Raw genomic sequence first — 25423 nt, forward strand, 5'->3', positions numbered from 1 at the left:
AATGTGACAGGTTTTGATAGTTTGCAAGACACCTTAGAACTAATGGGCCCTGGGGTCATTCGTTTCACGTTTAAGAACTATTCCTTCATGTTTGAATGAGTGCGAGCACGAATCTGATTGGATTTGATAACTATTTCAATTTTGCCTTGTTCCTCACAAAAAAGCAAATGAATTCTTTCTGAATATTTAGAATATAGTCTTCTGAGTCGTGCAGACTGCTTTTATTGTGCTTTTATGATGTCTTTTTGTTCTTTTCAGAGCTTCACAGTCCCTGGTGACTCTAAGATTTTATTTTATCAGCATTCCCCAGCAACCATTTTGCTACATTTCTGTGTTCCAAATAAATTAAGTTCATTTCTTGTCATTTTCAAGTTGGATTAGAAATGACAGGAGAGTGAGAAAAAGGTGACATTTTTACTTTTTGAGTGAATTGATTGTTGCACTTGGACAACATAAAACATACCAACAATCAATAAATCAACCAATAAATAAAAATACAAAAAATGGGGCTATGTTCTTAAAGCAGTGGTACATCCTGCTTCATGTCCTGTGCATCCTTCAACATTTCCTCAGTTTTACAGTTGCCTTTCTGGCCTAAAAATAAAAGGCTTCTCCACAGGTCAATTTAAAAGCATTATATTATCATTTACTCACACTTAAGTTGTTCCAAATCTTGTTCCAAATCTGTTCCAAGAAGTTCTTTCTTTTGCTAAAAACAAAAGAAGGTATTTTCAACGGTTTATGGTCCCCAATGACAGTTCGCCGTTTAACTGTTTGGTTACTCATATGCTTCAAACTATGATCTTTTGTGTTCAACCAAATAAAGAAATTTGTACAGGTCTGGAGCAGCTTGAGGGTGAGTAAATTACAGAATTTCCATTGTCGGTGAGCTATCCCATAAATTCTGTTTTTGGTTTACAAAAATGACATACTGTGAGACTGAAGTGCTGTAAAACGAGTGTGTATTGAAATGCCATGAAGTCTTCATTAATTTCCATCTCTGAAATAGAAGTTTGGAGTAGTTCTTTGCTTAGAAGGAAAGGCGTAAGACAAAGTGCCAACACAACAGCAGACAGCAAGAAGATGACAAACATTTCATGCACAGTTCAACACCACAGGATTCATTTCCATTAGGCCTCTGCTTTAATATCAATCCATGTTTTGTGTGTGTAATCACTCACTCTTTCTCAGTTTAGAACATTCTACTTCCATCTCTCTCTCTCTCTCTCTCTCTCTCTCTCTCTCTCTCTCTCTATCCATCTTTGCGTTTTCCTGATTTTGACACTTACACTACAATGCCAAATAGTACATAAAATACAAGGCAGTGTAAGCTCTCTTAAATTCTCCACAAGTCCTCAAATACATAAATACAGCAGAGCAGAACAGAAACGGTATGAAGTCTCAGGGGATCTCTTTTGTAAAAAGGAACGCAACTTTTCTTTCTGACTACCTGTGTAAATTCTCTGATAAATCCTTAATTAGCATTCTGTTCTGCTGTTGGTTTAAATGAATAGGTTGAAGACATTGACAAAATGCTGAGAAAAAAGTGGCTTCAAATCAAAAATGTTTCCGCCTTACAAAATTATACAACATTCTGATGCACTCTCTATCTTCCACAGTGATGGTCCACAGTGTTATGGTTCAAATTCCTGGTTTCCCCTCTAACACTCTCTCTCTTCTCCCTAAGAATCATAGCAGTACAACCGCTGTGGTTAGCAGCGAGGCCATTTCTTTATCTACAGTGAAATCCGAAGGTGATTTATCTATAAGTGATTTATAGAATGTAATTTTGTGCTAAAAATGTGGCTGAGCAACCTAGAAACCATGAGCCACCTTAACAGAACGTTGTTTTAGTCTCTGTGCATTATAGGGGACAATCTACTGAAAATAAGCATTTTGTAGGAAAAGTGACAAAAAAACAATTAAATTGAGAAACATTATAACTATTAGCAGAGCTTTATGAGTTAAAAAATATAGTGAAACAAATGGGGGAAATCAAACAGCTAGGGAACATAGTTATGACAATGTCCAATATCTAACTTTCTTTGTTTGTATCTATCAACACACCAGGGTTCAGTTGCAATTTTTAAAAATCGAAAGTTCCTCAAGACACATGAAGCCATTTCATTCATCCTCTCAACTTTACATCAGTCTGAAACTAGAACAGTCATCAAAACGCTTGTTAGACGTTATCGTAGTAGAATCAGGCAGCTTTCAAGTGTATAAGAATTCAAATGAATTAAGTTTTTGAGGCATTTCAAACCTTGCTGTAGTTTTTGAGGGCCATGTCTCTGCTTGGTCCAGACACTCTGTTTTAGTTAGGAATAGTAGTCATGTTCTGCAGCTTGTTCTCCAAAAAACAACAACTCTGCATGTGAACCCATGCATTTTCCAGAAGGATCACTTAAACAACACATTTCCAGTTTCCTTTGAGCAAAGAGGTTGCATTGTCAGTGCAGGATTCCTGTCAATCCTGGTTCAAATCCTTGATTCAGGGAGATTCATCCCATAGGAGACAAATATTAAAATGTACAGCAGGTTGGTTATTTCAGATGAGAAGACTTCCTCTCTCCCATATATGCACTGAGCTCTATGAACAGTCTGTGAGCTGAATGCGGTGTGGGCTGCCCTTGAATCCACCTCAGTGCACCAGCCAGAGATAAAACAGCAATGTCAGGGACACTGATCATTACACCGGGAGGTGAAAATAGCATTTGGTATCACCACCTGAAATGGCATCATCTCCTCCTGGCACCACATTTATAATGCTTCCTATAAGCATCTGGGCCAATTAAAAGTTTTATAGTCTCATGAACAGCAGGCTACATTGTAATGGAGACCAGAAGGCACAAAGGGATTCTGCAGAGCCCATGTTGATTAAAAACTGTGTATCTATGCAGTACATGACTCCTAATTATGGTTTCTAAATCAAAGCTATCATGTGTAGGAGTAATCTATATCTGGAATGCCTCCTTCTCTATAGCCACGATTGGTACCATAGCCAGAGTTGGTCATGTTTTGGGAGGGCTTGTATAGACCTGTGCCATTCGAGGGGAAGATGGTGTGTATAATGTAATCCTCTCTCACTGGTTTCGGCTGAAGGGGCTGCCTTGTTGCCATTGGTGTCATCTGAAATCCTGGACCTCTGATCTCTAGGATAGTGTTGTCTTTCTTTGTGCCTGACTCAATGTAGTCATCATAGTGTTTGCTCTTGCGAGAGCTACTATGGCTGTAATGGTCTCGTGATGTGAAATGTCCTGCACGGTGTCCATACCAGCAGAAAATGGCAATGATAAGAGCAAGGGAAACTATTGCCGTAGCACCCCCAATAATTCCTGCAAGAGGAAGAGAAGTCAACTGATCAGAGCTCTCATCTTTACCATCATCATCAGTGTGGCTAGGATCAGACGTTTCTGTTCTGGCACAAACTGGAACCTCATTTGATTCTGTGTCCCCCCCAGGCAAACTACTCCTGCTTCCGCCGTTAGATACTAGAGGCACCATGCAGATGATGTAGCTGGAAGCAGGCTGCAGGGAAGTGAGAAGATACTCCCGCCGGTCGCCTCTAACCAAGGTTTCTGTGATGGACCCCATCGCGGAGCTGGTTCCTAGACGAAGCCAGCTTAATCGAAAAGAAGAAGATGTTTGCGCTACGCTCCAAGTAACACGGATGCTGTCATGTGATAGGGGTTTCACATTCAGGGCCAGGTTTTTGCCCACACCGCTGCTGCTTAATGTGTAGTCCAATCCTGTTTCTGGGAGACCGAGGCCTGGTCGCTTGGACCTGAGTGTAAAAAGGGAACCCTGAGGGGGAGAAAGAGTGGTAGAAAGGACTCCAGCTGCTCCTCCACTCACTCTGTTACCACCAACGGCAATCCCTGCACCTACTCCGCCACCACCAGCCGCAGCCAACTCACATTCATCCATCTGATTTGTGAGGTCTCTGAGCGCCATGTCTCGGAGTCGTTCTGGTGTCTGGCAGATAAAGCCTCTCACTGTAATTGTATTCCCCTTTGCTTCCAGCCAGTCGTGAAGCCAACGCAAGTTGCAGCCACAATGCCATGGGTTTCCCCGCACAAGCAGCTGCCCCAGGCTTTCCAAGTCCCTGAACAATCCTCTGGGAAGGGTAGTCAGATTGTTTCCAGAGAGATCTAGCCGTTGCAGTCTGCGCATTCCATCAAGTGAGCCCCGAGGCATGTGTATAAGGTTATTGTCCTGAAGAGAGAGTCTTTGTAGGTGGGCACTGGGCAAGTTAAGTGGCGGTGTTTGAAGTGAATTACGGACCAGGGAGAGTTCTGTTAAGTTTGACAAGCGTGAGAAGGTATCATCAGCTATGCGCTGATTAGCTAACAGATTTCCATCCAAGACCAGGCGACGTAAAGAGGACAAACCTCGGAAGGCATGAGTGGGAATAGTAGAGATTCGGTTGTCGTCTAAACGGAGCTCTTCAAGTGAGGCAGGAAGACCAGATGGGATGCTGGAAAGGTGGTTTCTGGAAAGGAAGAGGAGACGTAATCGAGGGTTGTCCGCAAAGGCCTGGTCCTCAATACTCACTGTGGAAACAGAGTTGTCGTCCAGATGCAACTTTTCAAGTAGTGGAAGTCTAGCAAGTGCAGTCCTTGGCAACACTCTAATATTGTTGTCCTGGAGGTGAAGCTCTCTTAATGAAGGTGGCAAATGCATGGGAAAGTCATCAAGCTCATTATCATAGAGATATATAACACGCACAGTCATGTGATGTTCCAAGGACCTAGGAAGCCCTGCATTGTCAATGTGATTGTTTTGAAGATAAAGTACAGTTGCAGATGGTGGTAGAGGTGGGATTGCACTCAATCCACGGTCGTTGCAGTAAATAAAGTCCTCATCACAGCGACACACAGATGGGCACACTATGTCACCTTCGCCATCCAGTCCCTGTGAAGAAGCTGCAGTCATTTCCAAGAGTTCAGCCAATAATGTGAGGCACAGGAGCAGGAAGAAGAGCAAATCTCGAAGCTCTCCTATACCTTCAGGAGCCATCATGCAACCAGCAGGCTCTCCTATCCTCCACTTGCCGTTTATAGCACAATTGACCAATTTAATGACTCTTTAGAGAAGATGATTCAGAAGTCCATTTGGACTTGGTGTGTTTTCTTTCACCCTGGAAACAGACAAGAGAGAGAGAAACACATATTAGTTAGCAAATACTCTGGACAGATGTTTTACTTTCCAGTTAAAGTCAATGAAATGGCAACATCATATATATTCCAATACAAGGTAATTAAATCAAGTCCAATTGCTCAGTCATGCTAACATTTAAATCATTTTGCATAGTTGTATTTTAATTGAAGTTTTAACCATTGGCCTCAATTACTGCACTAATCATCAAGTATTATAAAACATTGAAAGACTGACATGACATTCAATTATAGAATATACATTATAATCAGAGCCATACTTCACATCACAATATTTAAGCACTACAGATTTCTTTGCAAACTAATTTTAACTTTGATTTTTAGAGATCCTATGGTGATTGATAAAACACAGAATACAATCACTCTACACAATTACATTATTATTTTATTATTTTATTATTTCATGTCATGCTCTCTTTTGTTTTACAGCTGTAATTTTTATTCTAGCCATCACAATCGAAGAATTATTAACTAAATTGAAAATTAGTATAGTATATGTCCAACTTTTAATAGATTCTTATCAAATATAGTACATAGCCTCATGTACATGCTAAATTTCATAATGTTCAATAATTAACAGTGCAGCTTATTACCTGCTGGTGGCCATTTTTGTTGGTCTGTACATTGGATTTGTTGGATTTTTTATGGCTAGGTTAGTAGATTTGGATGCGACTCAGAATCTCTTGTCCAGGTTTAAATATTGTGTAGATAAAAGTCAATTAGTCGAAATGAGCAACACCAGGGCATTTCATTGGTGTAAATCTTCAGAATGCGCTGATAAATAAAAATGCTTTTGATAGTTTTTAGTCATGAGTGTCTTGATGAGCAGGGACGTGTTTAGTGTTTTGGGGGTCCTAAGCAGGTGGTCCTCAGTGGATTAACTCCAGGGTAAAGATGGGTGTTGTTTAAAATTGTACTGATACTAATAAAATACTGCTTATCCATGCTACTCTTTATAATTTCGAGCAAAAATTAATTATGAAAAAAGCTATTGAAAGTTATTCCTACACTTTTATTATTTAGTTATTTCTTAGTTATTTTATTACTTCAGTTTACAAATGGCTCCAAGCAAACGGAAAAAGGCACATAGAGAGAGAGAGAAAGAGTGAGAAAGAGAGAGAGAGATTTCCTTAGCAAACCAAACCACAAGATATTTGAACATCATGTGCATAGGAGCACAAAAAGAATGTAATAAAGAATAGCTATCTTTAAGAAAATTCAAATATTGACTTTCTCACGGAGCAGGAGTGTTCCTCTCTTTTAGAGGAACTATGTCTGTTTTTATCGACATTCTAAAAAGGCTTCTTTTTAACATATTTACATATTCTTTTTACATACTTATTTTGATCACGTTCGGTGAATGATGGGTACGGGGATATACTTCCTTCCACTCCCTTTCGAGCTTAAAGTTTGTACGTATGCTTAGGTTAGGTTATAATTACATACTATTTACTGGCTGCAATATGTAAATTACTCAGTTAAATTCAACATGTAGAATTATCTATAGTGATTATCTATGGTGATTTATAGCCAATCGATCAGGGCATGAGTTTAATTTTTGAGAGAGGAGACGTTTTTGACTTTTCCAAAAATATATAATGAAATGTTTGATCCTGCTGGTATTCCTGTTTCGGGGCAGTTGTCGAGCGTGCGTGAGAACACGGTCTCTGGAGAGCGCACGAGTGCGTAATGGTTTAAACACTGGCCAAACTTAAAAAAAGAAATGCAAATTATAACCTTTAGTGACGATGCATGTGTGCATGAAGACATTTGAGTATTTTGAAAGAGAAGGACAGAGAGCTTGTGGAGATTCATTCATGTAGTAAATTACATATCACAGAAAGTTATTTAATAAAGAAATATTAATTGTACAGACACGGAGTCATCAGCTTGAGTTTGCTTTAAGAGAAAAGCTTCTAATTCGCCTTTAACACAGAAGTATGGAGAAAAAACAACACACGTATCGATAACGGTATTGTTTGTCCTGAAGCTTATTGGTAGACAGGATATTGACCTGATCCTCCGTTCTAAAAAAAAACAAAAGAATGCCTGTCCTCGATTCCCATCATAAGAAATTTCTTCGCATGCAACTGCGTGGGTTGCGTGGCGCCTCTAAACACGCTACTGTTGATGAGCACAGGATTCATTCAAATCAATTCATCAGTCGATCGGTTATAGGGCAGAAAAAAAATAATTGGCAAAATAGTACAAATACAATATGGTGATTGTGGAGTTAAGAGTTTAAAAGCGGTGCATGTTGTGTTTCAAATGCTTTAAATGGAACATATGGTCAAATGAGACTGCTGACCAATATTGCATATTTAGGTCACTACTTCATACAGTATAGAGACGAAGGATTGAGAGAGGGGGAGAGAGACTGCTTTACAGAGAGATTAGTAAACATATGTATCTGGATTAAGCAGGTATTTTCGTTTGCAAGGTTCACACTCTTTTACATTCGCCTCATCTGGAAACAGATATAATATTAACATATATTTTCTAGAGCAGGGTTCTCAACCTGTAGCCTTTGGTTGGGGAATATTATTTTTTAATATTGATGTGAATACGTTAACAAATAAATTGCAACCACACAGCAAGAATGGGAATATTTTAATTCTTAAAAATCTTAAAATATTAAGTTTATTGTTTAGATAGACATCTATTAAAAATTCTGGTCATAATTTGAGTCCCTTTTGAGGAGGGTTACAACCATTTTTGCAGTCTTACATGTGCAAGAAAGGATTTTTATTTTTATTTATTTTTTTTGCATGTGGTGACCACTTATGCAAAAGTGAAATGTCCAGTGAGTGGCTATAAAAATTAGCTCAAAGAAAATATAAGCATAAATCAGGAATTATTGGTTGTTGTACTTAGTGCAGCAGAAATGAAATATCCAGTAAGTGATGCTAAAAGGTTGAGGTATTTCAAAATGACACACACCACCTACTTCAAAGTCTATTCTTTACCTAACCGATAGTTTTAAGAAAAGCAAACAGGACTCAAGTGCTCTGCATGTGACACTGTAAAAAAAAATGTTTGTTTAGTCAACTAAAATATTTTAGTTTTCACTTAAAATAATATTAAGTAACAAAGAATTGTACGGTTGTTTCAACTTAAATTTTTTAGGCAGCGGGGGAACAAGTTATTTCCAGTTGAAACAAGTGTTTTTTTAACAGTGTAGGCTACCAGGTGCGCTACCGTACAATTTTACTGTCAGAACAGCCATGCATTTGAACAATGTGTAAATAAGTCTTTGCGAACCTATAATCATAATTTGCGAGAAAAGGAATAAGTTGGTGTTTTACCAGCACTGCTGTTAGTATTTCAGCTGGAAAACGCATTGAATTTATGAAGGTGCTCGTTTAGAGCTTTGCAGAAATGTATGTAGAGGGATGTTTTTCCAATGAGCCTATGCTGATTATGTTTGTGTCAGACACTGACATCACTATACTCACCACAGCTGTGAGACCAGAAGATTTGACTGTAATTGGATCATCCACACAGCTGGTGCCATTGTACGTGTGTGCAAATAAAATATGCCAGTATGTGGATGTTTGTATCTGTACATGGCGTATGTATGTGCACGTCATTATCTGTGTGGATATAAGAGGTTTTGGTGCACATGTGTGGAAGCGAGTGAGAAGTGTGGCTTAGTCACAAGGGGACTTGTAAAAATGGGGCTGTCCAGACAGGCTGTCGCCTTGGGGTGTCTTGCTCTCTCTCCTTTCCAATATTCCTGCCAGTGGGAGGGCAAGACAAGACTATATCAGTTTACATCCAGGGACTCGGGGATGGACCACAGAAACAAATGAACGACTGCATATGCGCCATTTCAGTATTTAGTATTAAAAATAAGAGTGGAAAAAAATGATCTCTGCTCATCCCTACTGCCACTTGGCAGCATGTAGTAAAACTGTATTTTATTTGAAAAGAACAGTGCACTAGATAGATTGGCCATTGAGGATAGTTGTCACAAGGACTAAACCAAAACTAAAATGTTTTGAGTCACAAGATCAATTGTATAACAATACTTGTTTCCGGTAGATATGTATACATCTAAAAAAAAAAAAAAAAAAAAAAATATATATATATATATATATATATATATATATATATATATATATATATATATATATATATATATATATATATATATACGCACAAATATTTACAAATAATGTACACTGACTTGCATTAAGACCCCCATTAAAATTTAGCTGAAAAGGCATGAAGCTTATAGATTTTAAATACAGGTATGTTTTTAAAGATATATTTTATTACATTAGATAGTATTTCATATTTAAACAAGGATATCCTTCTCAAATTATTGTCAATAAACAGCAGGTTCCTGTTGTAACAATTTATCCCATATAATATGACAACATACCGGTATAGAGACACGTGTGTTCAGTGCAATGTATCTTTACTTAACTACTTCAGATTCTTTTCCCTTCTGTTTGTTAATATTATGGCATATCGCTCTTGTCCTCTCAGAGTTTTGAGCCAACCTGCTGATCTTAATAATTCATAATTCATTTTGTGACTTCAAAACTTGTGACATCGTTCATTTTTTTCTATTTTATTTAAAAAAATTTAAAACAGAATAATTGCATTATTAGCAAAAAACTCATTTCTGTGGTTACGTGTCGACTGCAGTGACAGAGTAAGAAGGAAAGTCGTTAAAAGCCGTCATCTGTCAGGCAATGCGCTGCTGTAAATATTTTGGGAACTGAAAATGTCAGATGCGGGAGAGAGAGAGATAGGAATGATGATGGACGTTTACAAGCAACTGAGGAAACAGAATGATTAAAGGTTGAATGAGAGCTGCGAGGGAGATGGAGACACAGGGGTGAGAGACACTGTTCAGTCAGTGTGCTCTTAAACTGATAGAGATGTCTCTTTACCCAGGTCCCAATGTGGATTTCAAATCATGTTAAAAGATTTGCCTCATCCATCCATCCATCAATTCAGCAGCCTGCCAGTCAAAAACGTACGCTTGCATACGCCTACCATCAATTTACTATTAATCGATTAATTTTGCTTTTACAAAAGCCAGCGAAGAACTTGTGGAGTAAAACAATTCAACATTTTAGAAATAGACACAGCGGTCTTCCTAATACAGGCTGCAACGATAATATGATAAAGTATGCCATACTTTGTAAATACATACATAAATGCATATACATAACTTCAGTTTGTTGCCATATGATTTCAGAAGACACTATATAATAGCCTTATATTAATTTATTGTTGGGATGTCCTGATCTGCCAATAATTTGTATCTTAATGATCTGCACTATATCGGCCTTCACAGATTGTTTAAAAAACTAGACAATGATAAGGGCAAAATGATATGCTGTCAGTCAAAAGGGGTGTGGAAAAAATGTGTCTGACAGAAACTTACATGTAAAGTAAAAGATTTTTAGAGGTGTTTTTAATGTACTGTGTTCCTGCTTGAAAAATATGGCAGTAAAACAAGTTCTATCGGACCCTATGAATCACCTATAATCAAGGCTGGATTTACATATGAGCTACTCAGGACTAAAGCCCCAGGGCCTGAGGAAGTAGGTTGCTCGTGATTGGCCGGGGCGGGTAGGAAAAGTAGGCTTACACTGATTGGCCATCGGGAGCACTCCAACTTTTATCGATGGGCCAATCACTAAAACCACACCAAGTAAATAAGAACTGTTATTACTTCAATTTTTTTACATCTTCGACAAGCACTCAAAAAGTAAGTGCTAAAAGATCGATATTATTTTTTTATTTTTATCATCATCATGTTTCTGTCTTTGATTTATCAACTATTTATTACCATTTAAAGGCCAAACCCCAGCAAAACATTTATGGGGTAATACGTAGGCAGAATGGGCTAAAATCAATCCCAATGATTCTCCTTTTTTTTGGGAATGATTAAAAGAATATGATTATACAATCTATTTGTGTACGTTCTATCATGATTACAGCGCGAGTGTTGGAGAGAAACCTAACAGATAAAAAAAACATTAAAACTGAAAATGTATTAAACTTTTGTTGTATTATGATCTTACAGCGTATGAAATGATGTCATCTGCATATGGATGGATACAGCCTGAGGGATACCAGCAATACAGGCTGAAAAAGAGGTTAAAGCTAACACAGAGCCTTGAGGAACACCTTTGCCAATAACTCATGGTTCACATAGTTTTTACTTCATCTTTACACTTTGGGATCGATTAGAAGGTTGAGTAGTTCAAACTAAACCTCTTTTAAATGAAGGCCTGAGTTAGTAAGGAATGTCGTTCATTTTAAAACGTTCACGAGAACTGCTTTTTATAATATTCCGATTGGGCTTTTCTATAGCACACATGTTCCAGGGCTGTGCAATATTCCACTATTCCAAGCTTCTTCAACAGCAGGAATTAGACTGACTTTAAGCAAGTCCACACGGCTAAATCAAGCAGATAGACTCGCTCATTAAACTGTTTAAAAATACATTTCGGTCAGATTAGTCTAGGCCAGGGGTTCTCAAGTCTGGCCCTCGAGATCCACTTTCCTGCATGGTTTAGCTGGAACCCAAATCAAACACATCTGAACAAGCAAGTCAAGATCTTTGGGATTACCAAACATCGTAGGTGTGTTTCATCCAGGCTGGGGCTATTTTCTGCAGGAAAATGGATCTCGAGGCATTGCTATAAAAGAATGATCAGTTATATCATCAAGAAAAACACTGATATGGTTTCATTATGAAGTATTCGTCGAAATTACACCCAAAGGCATTTCCTAAAGGTTTACTATCATATACATATAGACTTACTAATAATCTGCATGACGTTTAAAGAGTAAAACTGGAGCAGAACATGATCAGAACCAAAATGCAAGGAATGAGAGGATGGGGAGAATAAAAATCTGAAACTGTCAAATTACTGGCAAGTTTTGTTCAAACTTTACTTCAAACTAGGGTTGCCTAAATAGTTTTTTTTCTTCACTAAACATTATTCATACCCCAATAATCACTAAGACGCTTTGTGCTCGGTTACTTCTGCTAAATCAAAACCTCATCTCTCGAATTTGATCACAAAATCAAACAATAAATGCCAGCTTGAGTCGCTTAAATGATCATTTTATTAGCCTTGAGTGCAACTGAGTTGTTTACGAACATTTTAATAAAAATCAATAGCAACAAAAATATAATATTGGTTCATCTCTACTTTATTGGTCATAATTAATTTAGGTTGTTTGAGAAAAAAAAAAAAAAAAAAGCATGACGAATTTTCCACATAAAACTATAACAAAATTCAGCCTTGAGGCTTGAACAAGAACAAGAATGTGAGTAAAGAATTTTTCATTTGGGACCTAATGCTTTTAATATATTGCTTTTAAGTGGAATAGGAGATACAGGGTGAAATATAAATATATATATCTGTGTGTGTGTGTGTACAGACTACACCTTTAGAAAGACATTGTCGTTTTAACCTTTGTATTTTCTCTCACACAATGTACACAAGCCACAAATCCTAACAAGACCCGAGGAAGAGGGAGAAATAATGGTTTTCATATTTTCCTTGTGTCAGCAGTCTGCAGTCAGTGGAGATACATTTTACTGCCAATCAAGCACTCAGATCTCTATCTCTCTCCCTCCCGCTTCTTTTTGAGAGTGAGAGTTAAATAAGTACATATTCAAGATCCCCGTTGGCCGCTAAAGGAGCCGTTCCACCATCAAAACCTGTTGCTATCGCACTCATTTGGCTCAATGTCTGTCCCAACAGAATCTCTGATTAAAAATAAATCCTGGAAGCATTAGCACCGAAGCTGTGTTCGCCTCCACAAAGAAATGGCAGGGGACTGAACAAAAAGGCCACACAACCACGTGAGGAAAACTGGAGGAGAAAAGAATGTTCAAATGTGAATAACTGAATATGAATTAAAGCCTGTACTGTCTTTGTCTCCTTTTACTTCTTTTTTACGCTTGCTTTATCAAGTAATTCCATAAAAATGGTTTGGTTTTCTGCATTTTTCCCCCTGGCGTTCAGTTTTATTTACCTAATACTGAGGTCAGGCTATTTTGGACACACAACCAGAAAGAAGATCACAAGGAATCACTTTAATAACTCAGCTCTTTCTCATGGGTTCCAGTGAGATTAAATAGAGATCTTTTGCTCAAGTCTCTATTCCTCAGATTGTTTCCCTGAGAAAAAGACTTCAAGAATCCTACATAAATGTCCTCTAGAGTTTCAAAGGAGATTTCAGCAAAGTCTCAAACTGTGCTCAGATTTGCCAAGATCCCCAAGAGATCTCATTATAAACTCAAATATATTGCTCATCGTATTCTCCCAAGGCCAGATGATCTGAACCATGCTATTCACATTGATTTTCTAGTTGTTCACTGTATATAAGTTGTTTCTTATTTTATGAAGTCTTAAGCAACCTCTGAGCAATAAAATTGTACTCTGAGCTAGCTTTTCATTCTTTATTAAAGAGAGGTTCTACCTGAAAAATTTATATTATCCTTATCCTTATCCTCATCGACCACGCAGCCTCGCTAAAAAGGGCTAATACAATCCGGTGCTATCAACACGTTATAAGAGACTCTGCGTTCATAACATGCATATCATTAGTGTCGTATGCAACAAAGGCTTCTAGCTGTTTGCAGCAGTATGTAACGTGTCAACTGGTACGATTAACTTGTCACTTTCACAAACTCGAGCCATCGTGACAGTCATGCATTGGTCATGGACATTTTTGGCTTTATTATGTACGTACTGTTGACGATAAGTAACTTTGCACCTACATGTCAACTAACTAAGTGTTAGTAGACTGGTAGAGTTAGGGTTGGAATACGTTGACGTGTTCTTGAAAAGTTATCTGTAGTCAGCAGAATGTCTGTTGGGAGATCAAACGTGAAATGATCTTACCACAATATGGTGATGTTTCATTTTTGCCAATTTATGTTTTAGTTTTCTTCAAGTATATTTAGAAGGCTCTCAGTTCATACTTAAAAACAAAACATTAAATTAAAAAGGGAAGCTCGTGTCAAAAGAACTGCATTGTACGATACTTAAGCCGTGCAATGAGTTTGTATTGTATACGTTTTTGCACAGTTTTAAATAATGCATCATCTGCGGTGCTGGATTATGGACTGAGCCAAAAGATATCTGCAAAAAGGAAGCTGACCTGGACCACCAGGACCACTGGTGTATACAACACAAGCTGACTACTCTGAAACCGCACTACACTGCACTAAATCGGGATATTTTTTTCTATTCTGTCTTCCCCTTTAATATACATGGCAGCAAGAGAAGAGAAAAACCTTCAGGTGGGGATTGCACAAGGCGATGCTTGGTAGTGATTCTCTTTCTATAGCCAACAACATGTATTTCTTAAAATTACAAAGGAATATATGATTAATGTGCTTGATTGAGATGCTGGGGATGGATGAGGTACTAAATAAAGCAAAACAACAACGCTGATCAAGAAATGAAGAGTTTCAGTCCACATTAAGGATAATGGTTCGAGATACACTTAACTGCTGGCATGAAAGTAGTCATATTCCACACGTCTTTATCCAAAGCAAGCATTTTTACAGTAACAGAAACCCTTTTTTTTTTGCTGAAACGCACAATTAGCTTAAGGCTCGATCCTTTAATGGTTTCATTATGAATACTGTATTTTATACGGCTATATTAAGAAACCTTCGAATTCAAATTGAGAGTTTGAATTAATGCGCAGTTTGTGAAGTTGCTGAGATTTTCCTAAACTCAAAGGAGACGAATGTGAGGAGTATTTTTCTCCAGAGAGAAATCGGAGAAGCGTGAGACTTAAGCAAAAAAATCTCCATTTAATTATGTGTGCACGCAACGTCCCATAAAGCCACAAGAGAGGATTTGACAACGCCAGTGAAGTGATGCAACTGACTCTGTAGGTCACATGACATTGACAACATGATGGATGAAGTACATTGGGATTTTATATATAAAAGCCAGTGGCTTGGCCAGACATTTTAAAGTAAGTGGACACGGGTTTCTATTAAAAAAGAATAACGATACAAATATTAAAAATGAATAGCAATGATAATAATTTTACAATACGTGAGATCAAAATAGGGATTCAAATAAGGATGCTAAAATGGCATTATCTACTAAAAAGTTATCATATGCTATAAACTATGCATGAAACCCATCTTTTTATTGAAGTTTCAGGGTTTTGTGTCTTAAAATATTTTTAATACGACATGATTTTAATAAAAACATACATGCAACACTTTAATTTCCAAATAAAAATGATACAAATGTACGTACATCTGCACTTTGTTGTGTATGATGTCATGACTAATCTAAACGCCTCTGATTGGCCATTGCATTCACGAGCACAACAGAATCGCGTGCGATTGGTTGCGTATTCATCCAGCATTTTTTCCGTCCTTCCCACAACAACGATCATGTGTCTCATTTGATTGGTCCAATCTGAGCGGGCCATTATGTAGCCTCTCCACTGCACGACGCACATTCTTATTATATAGAACACGCTTTATCAGCAGAAACAATAAAATGACTTATGCTAAAGGCATACCTGCTCAGAGATCACTGGATTTGACACGCAGCCTTAGCGTAGTACACGTTAGACTGCTTTCCTACTTCTTTTACTTCTAACAAAAACGCACCGGCTTAATCTACACAACATGCTGTCTTCCCTCCCTCGTTTCATCCTCTACCGCTGTCTTTTACTCTTTGCAAAAGTCAGCTTATGATTCATCATTCTAAGGTGCGGTTCCCAGAGGCAAGACTTCTTCTTTTTTTTTTCTTTTTTGCAACACACGGACATCTCACTCACTGCTTTTATTTTAAACGGAGCAGAAATGAAATTCCGTTGAATGGCCATTAATAAATAATGAAGCCGCTGTTTAAAGCAGGCCCGCAACAGAGGTTGTTTAATTTCAGCCTGCATGTATATTTTAGATGAATGAGAGTTCAAGCAAATGGCCTTGTTAGTGCCCTTGTTCTTCAATGCATGTGCTCGTCTTTGGACGCTGGGGTTAAAATAAACACAATTTCCCATCTCCAATTTTTGTAGACGCTGTGATTTTTCATGCCGCATTTCTGCTATTCGTGATGCTGTTCATTTGTTTTTCCTTTAGATTTAGATTCCCGATTTCCTCGCCATGTCTGTCTCTGCTTTCTTATGATGTGAGAATATTGCGAATAAGGCAGAAAAGGCAGATGTCCTGCCCTTTTATGAGGGCTTGTGCCTGCAGATGAGATCTTACACGTCTCAGTTGTGTCTTCTATAGACATCAGAGTTTAAATAGAGCTCAAACAGAGATTAAAGCAGATAAACTTTTTCTTAGAAAAAGACCATATTAATTTCTCCTTATTTGGGTTTCTGAATAGATTAGTTGATCTATCTCTGTTTTCTGAGACAAAGGTACTACCTGCATAAAACTAAACTAAGAACTCATGAAAGCTACGAAAGATCAACACAGTTTTCTTTTCATCGCCTTTTTTTTACGATGGGCAAATGAGCTTTACTGAAAGCATCTTTTATTAAAAGCCTGTTTTACTTCAATATGTGCTGGTGTTGGCTTGCAACATGCTGTCCATTTAGGGACCGTGTAAGTAACAATTTTGAAATCATATCGAATTATAGTTCACCAGTAGGCCCTCATTTAGGCAAGCTTTACAGAAGGTCCCATGGAAACGAACTAAAAACGTATTTACATTCGCTAGAATGAATAGTGACATTAAAAAACAGTCCGTTTTGCTCTCCAAATACTACAATGACAAGATTTAAAACTCCAGAGAGCGAACCGAAGGCACGCACCTTCTACTGAAAATTCAGAAGCTTTAATTAAAACCAATTACAAATGAAATGTTCCTGGCATGTCTTTAGTCGTACTTGTTTACTGACAATTACCATAAGATGGAAATGAATGCTTCCTGTATCCTCTCTGGGAAACATTTCAACTTCCCAAGCGATTCGGCAACAACATTTGTATTTTGTGTCAATTTTAATATGTAACTTTCTGTTGGTGTTTTGGTAATTAAAACCCACGATGGCTAAGGCAACTATGCTCTAATGCGAATGTATTCACTTCTATGGCCGTTAACTATATATGAATACATGCTGTCTTCCATTACAGAAGACCAAAGGCAATTAGACATTTGGCTGCTGACTGTTTCTTGGCCAGGTGTGTCATTGCATCATTAGCTTCTGCACGAAACGCTTTCGAGCTGATTTTATGCATTCGCATTCTGTTTTTGTTGTCTCTCGACTGTAGATTTGGGGGTGAGGCGCTCGCGAGGATGTCGCCTTTCAATTTGTGCATTTGTCTGGTTGAGTCAGTAAGGTGTGTATTTATTCAGAAGGAGAACAGCATTTGTATTCAATTCATCATTCTTTGTAAGATGGCAGTGTGTTTAAATCCAGGCTGAACAATCTCAATCCCCTCGCCACATCTCCCTCCCTCTCTCACCCCCGTCATCTCTCTCTCTCCTTTTCCGAACGTGCCCTGCATGAGAAGCGAGGCAGACGATTGAGTCGCAATTTCTCCGTGCCGCTTTCATGCCCTTCTGTTTCATCATGACACTATTTTTCACCGTTCTTTTCAAATTCCGGCTTCTCTTTTCCACTGACGCTTGCATTTGAACCGCAACATTCTATCACCTTCCTCTACGTTCGTCTTCATTTCGTTCTCTTTTCATTCGTCGGTCCTTGCGAACCATAGACCTGACTTCCTCTAACTCTTTAATCCCGACTCATTCCTTTAGCCGACACGATTCTCTAATATTCTTGAATGCAAATATGAATGGACAAAAAAAATGATAATCTGCTTTCTGACTGCCGATGTCTAATGCCATCAATGACCTTCTGACGGGCTGGATAGCTGGAACAGTCGGATGGCAACTAAGGATTAAGGGCGTAATGGTTCATTTGTTTTCTCGATGAGTCGATTTGATCAACCGCATTGATCTTAAACTATGATTTACGATTTAAAGAGATTGCCTGTTATTCACGACACATAATAGTACAATAATGCAATGGAAAGCGGTACGTTAATCATGACCCTTGACGCGTTTAAGCATTTCTGACTTGTGGAACGGTACTGTCTTTAATGTTTTCGTGTTAGCTAGCTCCGTCTCAGCTGCTGTTACAGGTGAGAAAACAATCCAGACACCTTACATTGGAGCAGTCAACCATAATTCAGTACAAACAATGTGCCAAAAAAGAAAAAAATAAGTCGAGGTTGTCAAGGAATACATAGCAGCGGCACTTAGTAAACCAAATGCTAAAAACACAGTGTTAAAAATACAATAACTATAAATATGCTATTTCTACTTTATTTTGTACTCTACACCATTTATTCTCTATTAAGTATATTCTTGCAATAAAAAGTCATTTAACTGTCTACTTCAAAATATTTACTTTACAGTTATTCCGCGAAATGGCAAGAAATTTTGAGTGCGCCTTTAAATTATTTTTAATGCTAAATGTAAAATTCAGATGTGACTTTTTATATTTTTGTCTCCACCGATTTATGAAGTTGCTTGCAGAATGGATATATCTAAGGAAACATGTTGTTGAGCAGGACTTTTGTGTGTTATAATGAGATGGACTATTTGTTATCAGTCAGAAATATTCTCTCCAGCACAAGCAAGTTCGAAGACATGTCCTATAATCTATTATATATTATCAGTTCTGTATTAGTGTGCTTCTAGATCCTTGTTAATCGGCTATCATTTTACACTGATTTTAGAAATGAGTTTTGGGTAAGTATAGGTTTAGGGGTACTGATTGGGAGAAGTCAATATTTTTGGACAAAAAAATGCTTGGCAAAATCAATCTTGAGACATTCATTTTTGTGAATAAATAGATTTTTTTAAAATAATTAATCACACGTGTCTTCTGTGATCGTGTATGATGATTTTGTAATCGTTGATATGTTTATACATTTAATTTGTATCTTAAATCAGCCTATAAACCTATAATAATAAATGTCTTATTTGTGGTATTTTTTTATAAAAAGCTACTCCAGATGGTGTTTTTTGTCTGTCATCACTCTTTCTGCTCTACTGTTTTTTTTTTTTTTTTTACTTCAAAGCTAATTTTACACATTTATTTTCATGCAAAGTACTACTAAGTAAGACTAGGAAATATATGTATTAGATGTATCCGTTACATTGCAAATTAAAATCGTTGCACTTTATTTTGATTGCACTTTAGACATTCTATTAACTATAAATAACTGCAGCTGCAGTCAGTAGCTAATGAATACTGAAATAGTCTATTAATCTAATGACTAGTAGGTATACTGTTGTATACAATATTAATATTGCAAGTTTCAGTATTTCTGTGAAATAGAATCTATGGACATAAAACGTGAAGCATTTTTTCTAAACATTGTTGCTCCAAGCAAGGTAATGTACAGTATTGTGATATATATGAAATAAATGAATAAAAATTGCAATTTCCAGCTAAAATTTACGCTAGTGCAGTAAAACACCAAAAACTTATATAATTAATATATTAATATAATTAAAAGATATAATTATATAATTCTAGGAAAGGTTTTTAGACTCACAATTAAGCAGTTATTACATTATGACTTACTTTTACCATAGTGCATGATTTGTCAACTAATACATTTAATGTTTTTATTATTATTATTATTATTATTATTATTTTTGTATGGCTTTTACAGCAATGTTACAGCATATAAACTTGAGTCATAGTAAAAGACCTCAAATACTTGAAAGCCAACATGACAAAATGCTAGCAGATTTGCATTCATCTGTTCATAAAACCTTTACAGCACCACTAAATTTTTAATCTGAAATTGTCACAAAAATTGCAAGAAGTATCCTTTTGCAGGACAGTTTTTTCCGGTCTGATTTCATTGATATACGTACATATCCAAATGCATTTCTACGTAAAAATTTATTGTACGAGTTGAAAATTCGTATGAATTTGTACGAATGACCTACACCTAACCCTTCTCCTAAACCCACTGGGGTTCAGACAAATCATACAAAAGCGTATGAGTGAGGTCGTACAAATTTGTACGAATTAGCCACCTCGTAAAATACGTATGTGTATTAGTGTTGTTCATTCCCAATGAGCCTAGTCTGAAATTACCAATAGACCAACGTCTCATGCTTAACAATTAAGTTCTTGCACTCTTCAGTGTCAAATAATGTAATTTATCAAACATTTCATATGAAATATTCATCTATCATCAAGCCACATCCTACATGGGGTCGCAGGAAAGCTAAAGCCTATCCCATCATCACAGGCATAGAATATATCTTCAGCCTTTTGGAGAATTATCTTGGAGAACTCATGCCATGGTGCCTCACAGTCTGCTGTCCAGGTAGGCAGCTCACTAGATTTCTAAATTAATTTTATTTAAACATGCTAGTTTGTCAATAACTGCTTATATCGATCCAAATCAACGGACAATTCTGGTGACACCATGTAATCAGAAAACAGGACGACAAAGACTAACGTAGCATTTAAAGTTTGACTTGGAGATCAGGTCTGCCAATAACAAGATCAGGGTAAGCTAGCCAGAGAGAAGAAGATAACACAGAGAGAGCTCTTACTTCTGACACCACAGCCGAGAAGGTGCTGTTTCAGCTCTGATGGAGATCTGGCAGCGAAAGCTAATGGACTCCACATTGACTCACTAGATCTCTTTCCTGCTGTTTGACTGTTGATTGCCAGACTGTGATTATGCTTCTTCTCATTGGGTTGGTGTTTGAGGATCAGAGAGACGCAACGCTGTACATCCCGAGCGGTTTTATTCCAGAGGACTGACAGCGCATTCACGTTCAGGAAAGTTGGGATTCGTTGGGAGGTTCCATCAGTAAAAAGACGTGTCGGGAAGTGCTTTGAAACATTTTAATAAACAATAACTTTTTGGTCAGTAAAATTGCCCTCGGAATGGAAAAACTGTAAGATATCGCACCCACGCTCCTTGTGAATTCCAGCTAACCACTTCGGCAGCAAGCCAGCATTTCAAAGCCTCTTTCACAGCCTGCAAGCTTGCAAAATATCTGACTTCTCTTCCTCACTCAGAATGAAAAGCCACAAAACGGAGTTATTCATAATTATGCGCCATTGTTCGCTGTCATTGTTCGGTTCTGGCTTTAAGAAAGAAGCGTCCTCGGACGTCCTCGCTAATTGAAGTGGAGTCCCTTCTGTTTTGCCGGACCAGTCAGGAAAAGCTCATTCATCATTTTTTGTTTATTCCAAAGGGAGGTTGTTCTGTAGACAAAGCAAAAGGGAATATTCAATAATCAGATACAAGCTAGCAGCTAGCTAACAGTTTTTTAGTGATGGCAGCTTCAAAGATACATCAAACCGACAGTACAGACCTGCTGAAGTTTTCTATGAAAGGAGATGTTAAAGCATCTTTATAAGTAGCGACTGGATGTGAAGAAACCAGAGTAATAAAGCCTACAGTCTTCCATACCTTAAATATATTTAATTCAGCGGTATTCATCATCAACCAGATAATGGAGCAATTTATGGAAACCTGGAGTCTGAAAAAGGTACTGCAGTCCTAATTTAAAATATCGAAGAGGGTTGTTTCTCCAGCTCCCTCCTCCTCAGACTTGATGCCAGGCGGGTTGCCAGATTTGCAGAAACACAACGGGAATGAGCAAGGCAATGAGCATTACTCTGTAAGCTGATGAGCTGATTTAACTGCGTTTTAATATTCTGGTGGTCGTAGAGTTTTGGTAGCAAATTGGTTTTTAGTTGGACGCTGAGGCTTTTTAGGTCAGGTAGAATCTGTGATCTCTGACCCAATTTGCTTGCTGGCTTCCATGGCTGCAATACGCTGTGTTTTCGGCCAACTGGCAACTCAGGGTGTCTAAATACTGTTAGGTAAACTGGCAGTGGGTGGAATCACACACACCAAAGCAAAGACGGGCGTTCTGATGTTGAACGCACAATAACTGGTCGTAGCGCTGTTCTTCAAAGAAGCAAGTCAGCTCTAATATCTACATATATTTAGAAAATATATATACTTCCTAAATAGCCAACATATTATGGTATTTTCAGAAAAGGACATACAACACATTTAATAAGAGGCACAAACCGACAATGACATTAATGCCTCTGTCGGTGTGTGTGTGTGTGTGTGTGTGTGTGTGTGTGTGTGTTGGGGGTAGGAGAGCACCTAGACAGCATTTTAGGAATCACAGGCATAGTATGACATATGTGAAAATAGTTTCAAAGTAAGTTCTACATCATTTTTCCCCCAGTGTATGTAAGCACTAGACAGTAAGGTGATGGATCAGAGTGTATCTGTGTGTGTATTTGTGTTTGTGTCGCAGGCTGATGCACCATAGATACCCAACGTAGATTGTGAATGAAAATTGTTTCAGAACTACTTGTGTTCACAAGTTTTAGCTTCACACACCAACAAACAAAAATAAAACAGGTCATGAAACAGAGACGCCAGTGGATACAATACAGAAAGGCATTTTTAATTAAACAGCATACCGAATATTAGTTTGTTGCCAGATACATCTTTAAGGACTTGAATTTTAGCAGTGTAAAGAAAGACCGCTAGTGGATGTGTCACGGGGCCTTTTAGCGACAGAATATTTCAAAGTCCGTCAGTCAATCTTAATGCTGACGGTCGCTCTCAATAGAGTTCAAAATCTGCCAATAAAACGTATCCATTCGGCCTGATGCCAGAATGCTGAATAGCTATAAAAATGCTAAATTTAATCTAATAAAATTGAATCCGCTGACCTCTATGTAAAATGCAAAAGGGTAAGAAAAGGCTTCTTAAACCTCACAAATGCAGGGATACCAATATCCAGAGCGTTCCAGTCTTTCAAACTGGTTCAAATAACCCAAGAGACGCATTTATTGGTTGAGGTCGCTCATTCATAGCTCAGAATACTTCATGAAGTTCTCCGATATTGTTCGCCTGCCTAATTTAATCATTCGTTTACATTTGATTATGAGAATAGATAGGTTTGATCGTGAAAGAATGTTTTTAGTTCAGGTTAAATATCAATTTTTGGTGTTTCGCCTATAGAGCAATTTTATCACATTGTTTAGAAATCTTCTAAAATACCAAACGCATTTAGTCTCACTGCGATCTAGTAGAAACAATAAAGATAGTAGTTATCTCATTCTTTGTACGATCTCATTATTTCATTACTGTAAGACGCAACGCTGGTGTTCACAAAGATCTCTGCCTGCCAAGAAGAAGATGAGTCATCTTAGGTTGAATTTCACATCTGGAAACTACTTATTTGAAGAAAATTAGGCCTATTTTAAAATCATTAAGGTGACTGTCGTAAGTGTTGCTCTCCACCAGAAATCACTGGAAGAACATCATTAGGGTTTTCTTCGGTTTGAGTTTATTTGTAAACCTTATCGTTTTCACTGATTATTATTAGGTTTTATTACTGTAGTAAAGTAATAAAAAATGCATACAGTCCGGACATAATGATATTTTAAATTAAAATTAGCATATCGAAGCCAGCGCAGGGAATGACTCCGATGATTTATCTATTTCTTTAATATTGCATTACTACATTATAGTAATGAGAATTCAGGGAATGCTCATGAAAATAATATCACAAATTCCCGTACGGTCAGGCACTGTCTCTCAATGAATGATTTGGTATTTTATTTGAAGTTGACACTGTCAAATAGTAGAGAATTTCAGTCGTGTGCCACCATTTTTTCATGCTGATTGAAATTCCTTTGATTTTAGAAGTGAAGTTTTACAAAGAGAGCGAGAGAGACGTGCATATATCGTGCATTTCTGAGTAAAAGTCAAAACGGTGAGATAAAAAGTCAGTTACCTTTTTTTTTTTAAATTCAAAAAACTTCCCATAAACCACTCTTACGGCAATTACCGTGTTTGAATCTATTTGAATTTCATTCCGTCTTTATTTAGCCCGGCTGCCGCTTAAATTCAGATTCAGAAATGGGATTTTTCTCAAATCTGTTCTGAATGGCACACAACCAGCTCTGTGCGAAACACACACACACGCACGCGCGCGCACGCTCGAGCGCCGTTGCTTTAATTCTCAATTCATTCGTTTAGTGAGAGATGAGAAAATGAGGAGGAATGATGAAGACTGGGAGGGAGGCGAGCTGGGTTGTGAACTCTGTGAATACATCGGAGGCTGGAATTACTGTCAGACGGAGGAATGTTTGAATTAATTGCACGCAGAACTCATACGCTGACAAGAAACAGCATAAAAAAAAAACCCAGTTCACAGTGAAACCTCCAGCTTTATCTCTGCAGCAGGTCCAGCTCTTGGTGTGTGGAGGAAGAGCTGTTCTCAAAACAGGCTTTCCAACGAACACTAAAACGTGAATAGGGGCATGTATGCAGTGTTTATTATCTTACTGTGTTATTAAAACAATCTCTCTTTCATAACCATAACCCATCTGGCTCGAATCGCTTAATCGTATTGTATCTGCTCGTAGCTTAAAAGCTTCCCGGGTTGAAGAAGAGAAACGCTTGGAGAAGCGCGCACACATTTACGCAAACCAACTTTTCGGCAAGAAAATCAAAAGGTAGAGGAAATAATAATTAACATTCGATTTGACTATAAAGAGATGAATCATGATTCAGTGTTTTCAGAGATAATTAAGCATATTTTAAAGTGGAGGGTATGTTTAGTTTGTTTTCCTGACAATTAATTCTCAAACAACATCAAATCTAAATCTGCCTTTCTTAATACACTCTTCTGTGGCATTAATGTGAATGATTCATCCCTGCCTGTTATTCTAAGTACAATCCTGTCTCTGTAATCTTTCAAAAATGCAATTTGTAAGTTGCTCCATCTCTAAAATGACTTCCCAGCTAATGTCACAAATCCCTTTTACACGTTAAAAGTCTGCTTCTTACAATTGTTTTATTATACCAAACGTAATTCAGGATGATTTCGTTTCTGCATGCGGTAAAATAAAATCATTTAGTTTTGCGTAACATATCTGACTTCTGTGTGTTTAACATACTTATTTTTTTATACGTCTATATCCTTTTTCTTTAATTACGTTTCTTGGTCCATCTGTAAAATTTCCATTAGGGTTCAGATCATTAAAAAAAATCGTGTTTTTCACAAATATATTTTGCATTTATCCATGAAAGGCTTAAATCAGCCAACAATACATTCAGCTAAATATTTTTTATTCATCGCTACTGCCCATAATTCCTTCATCATATTTCCCCTGAATATTTAATTTTTTTTTACAATTCGAGCCCTGCACACAGTGTATTGTTGGCTATT

The 25423-nt window shown here is 37.5% G+C and overlaps 1 protein-coding gene across 2 annotated transcripts in view; it reads right to left on the reverse strand.

Annotated features, from left to right (window-relative positions):
• Positions 1–400: 400 nt before the first annotated feature.
• Positions 401–25423, reverse strand: part of flrt1a (fibronectin leucine rich transmembrane protein 1a) — a 46650-nt gene continuing 21627 nt past the window's right edge. The window contains exons 2-3 of one of the 2 annotated variants that reach the window (XM_043238196.1): positions 20750–21413; positions 401–5140 (exon numbers count right to left, since the gene is read on the reverse strand). In XM_043238196.1, coding sequence (XP_043094131.1) covers positions 2938–5022 — 2085 coding nt within the window. In that variant the 5' untranslated portion in view covers positions 5023–5140; positions 20750–21413 and the 3' untranslated portion in view covers positions 401–2937. The remainder of the gene's footprint in view (positions 5141–20749; positions 21414–25423) is intronic. The other variant, XM_043238198.1, reaches the window with a different exon arrangement.

The sequence above is a fragment of the Puntigrus tetrazona genome, chromosome 5 (genome assembly GCF_018831695.1).
Source record: "Puntigrus tetrazona isolate hp1 chromosome 5, ASM1883169v1, whole genome shotgun sequence".
In the NCBI taxonomy this organism is placed as follows: domain Eukaryota; kingdom Metazoa; phylum Chordata; class Actinopteri; order Cypriniformes; family Cyprinidae; genus Puntigrus; species Puntigrus tetrazona.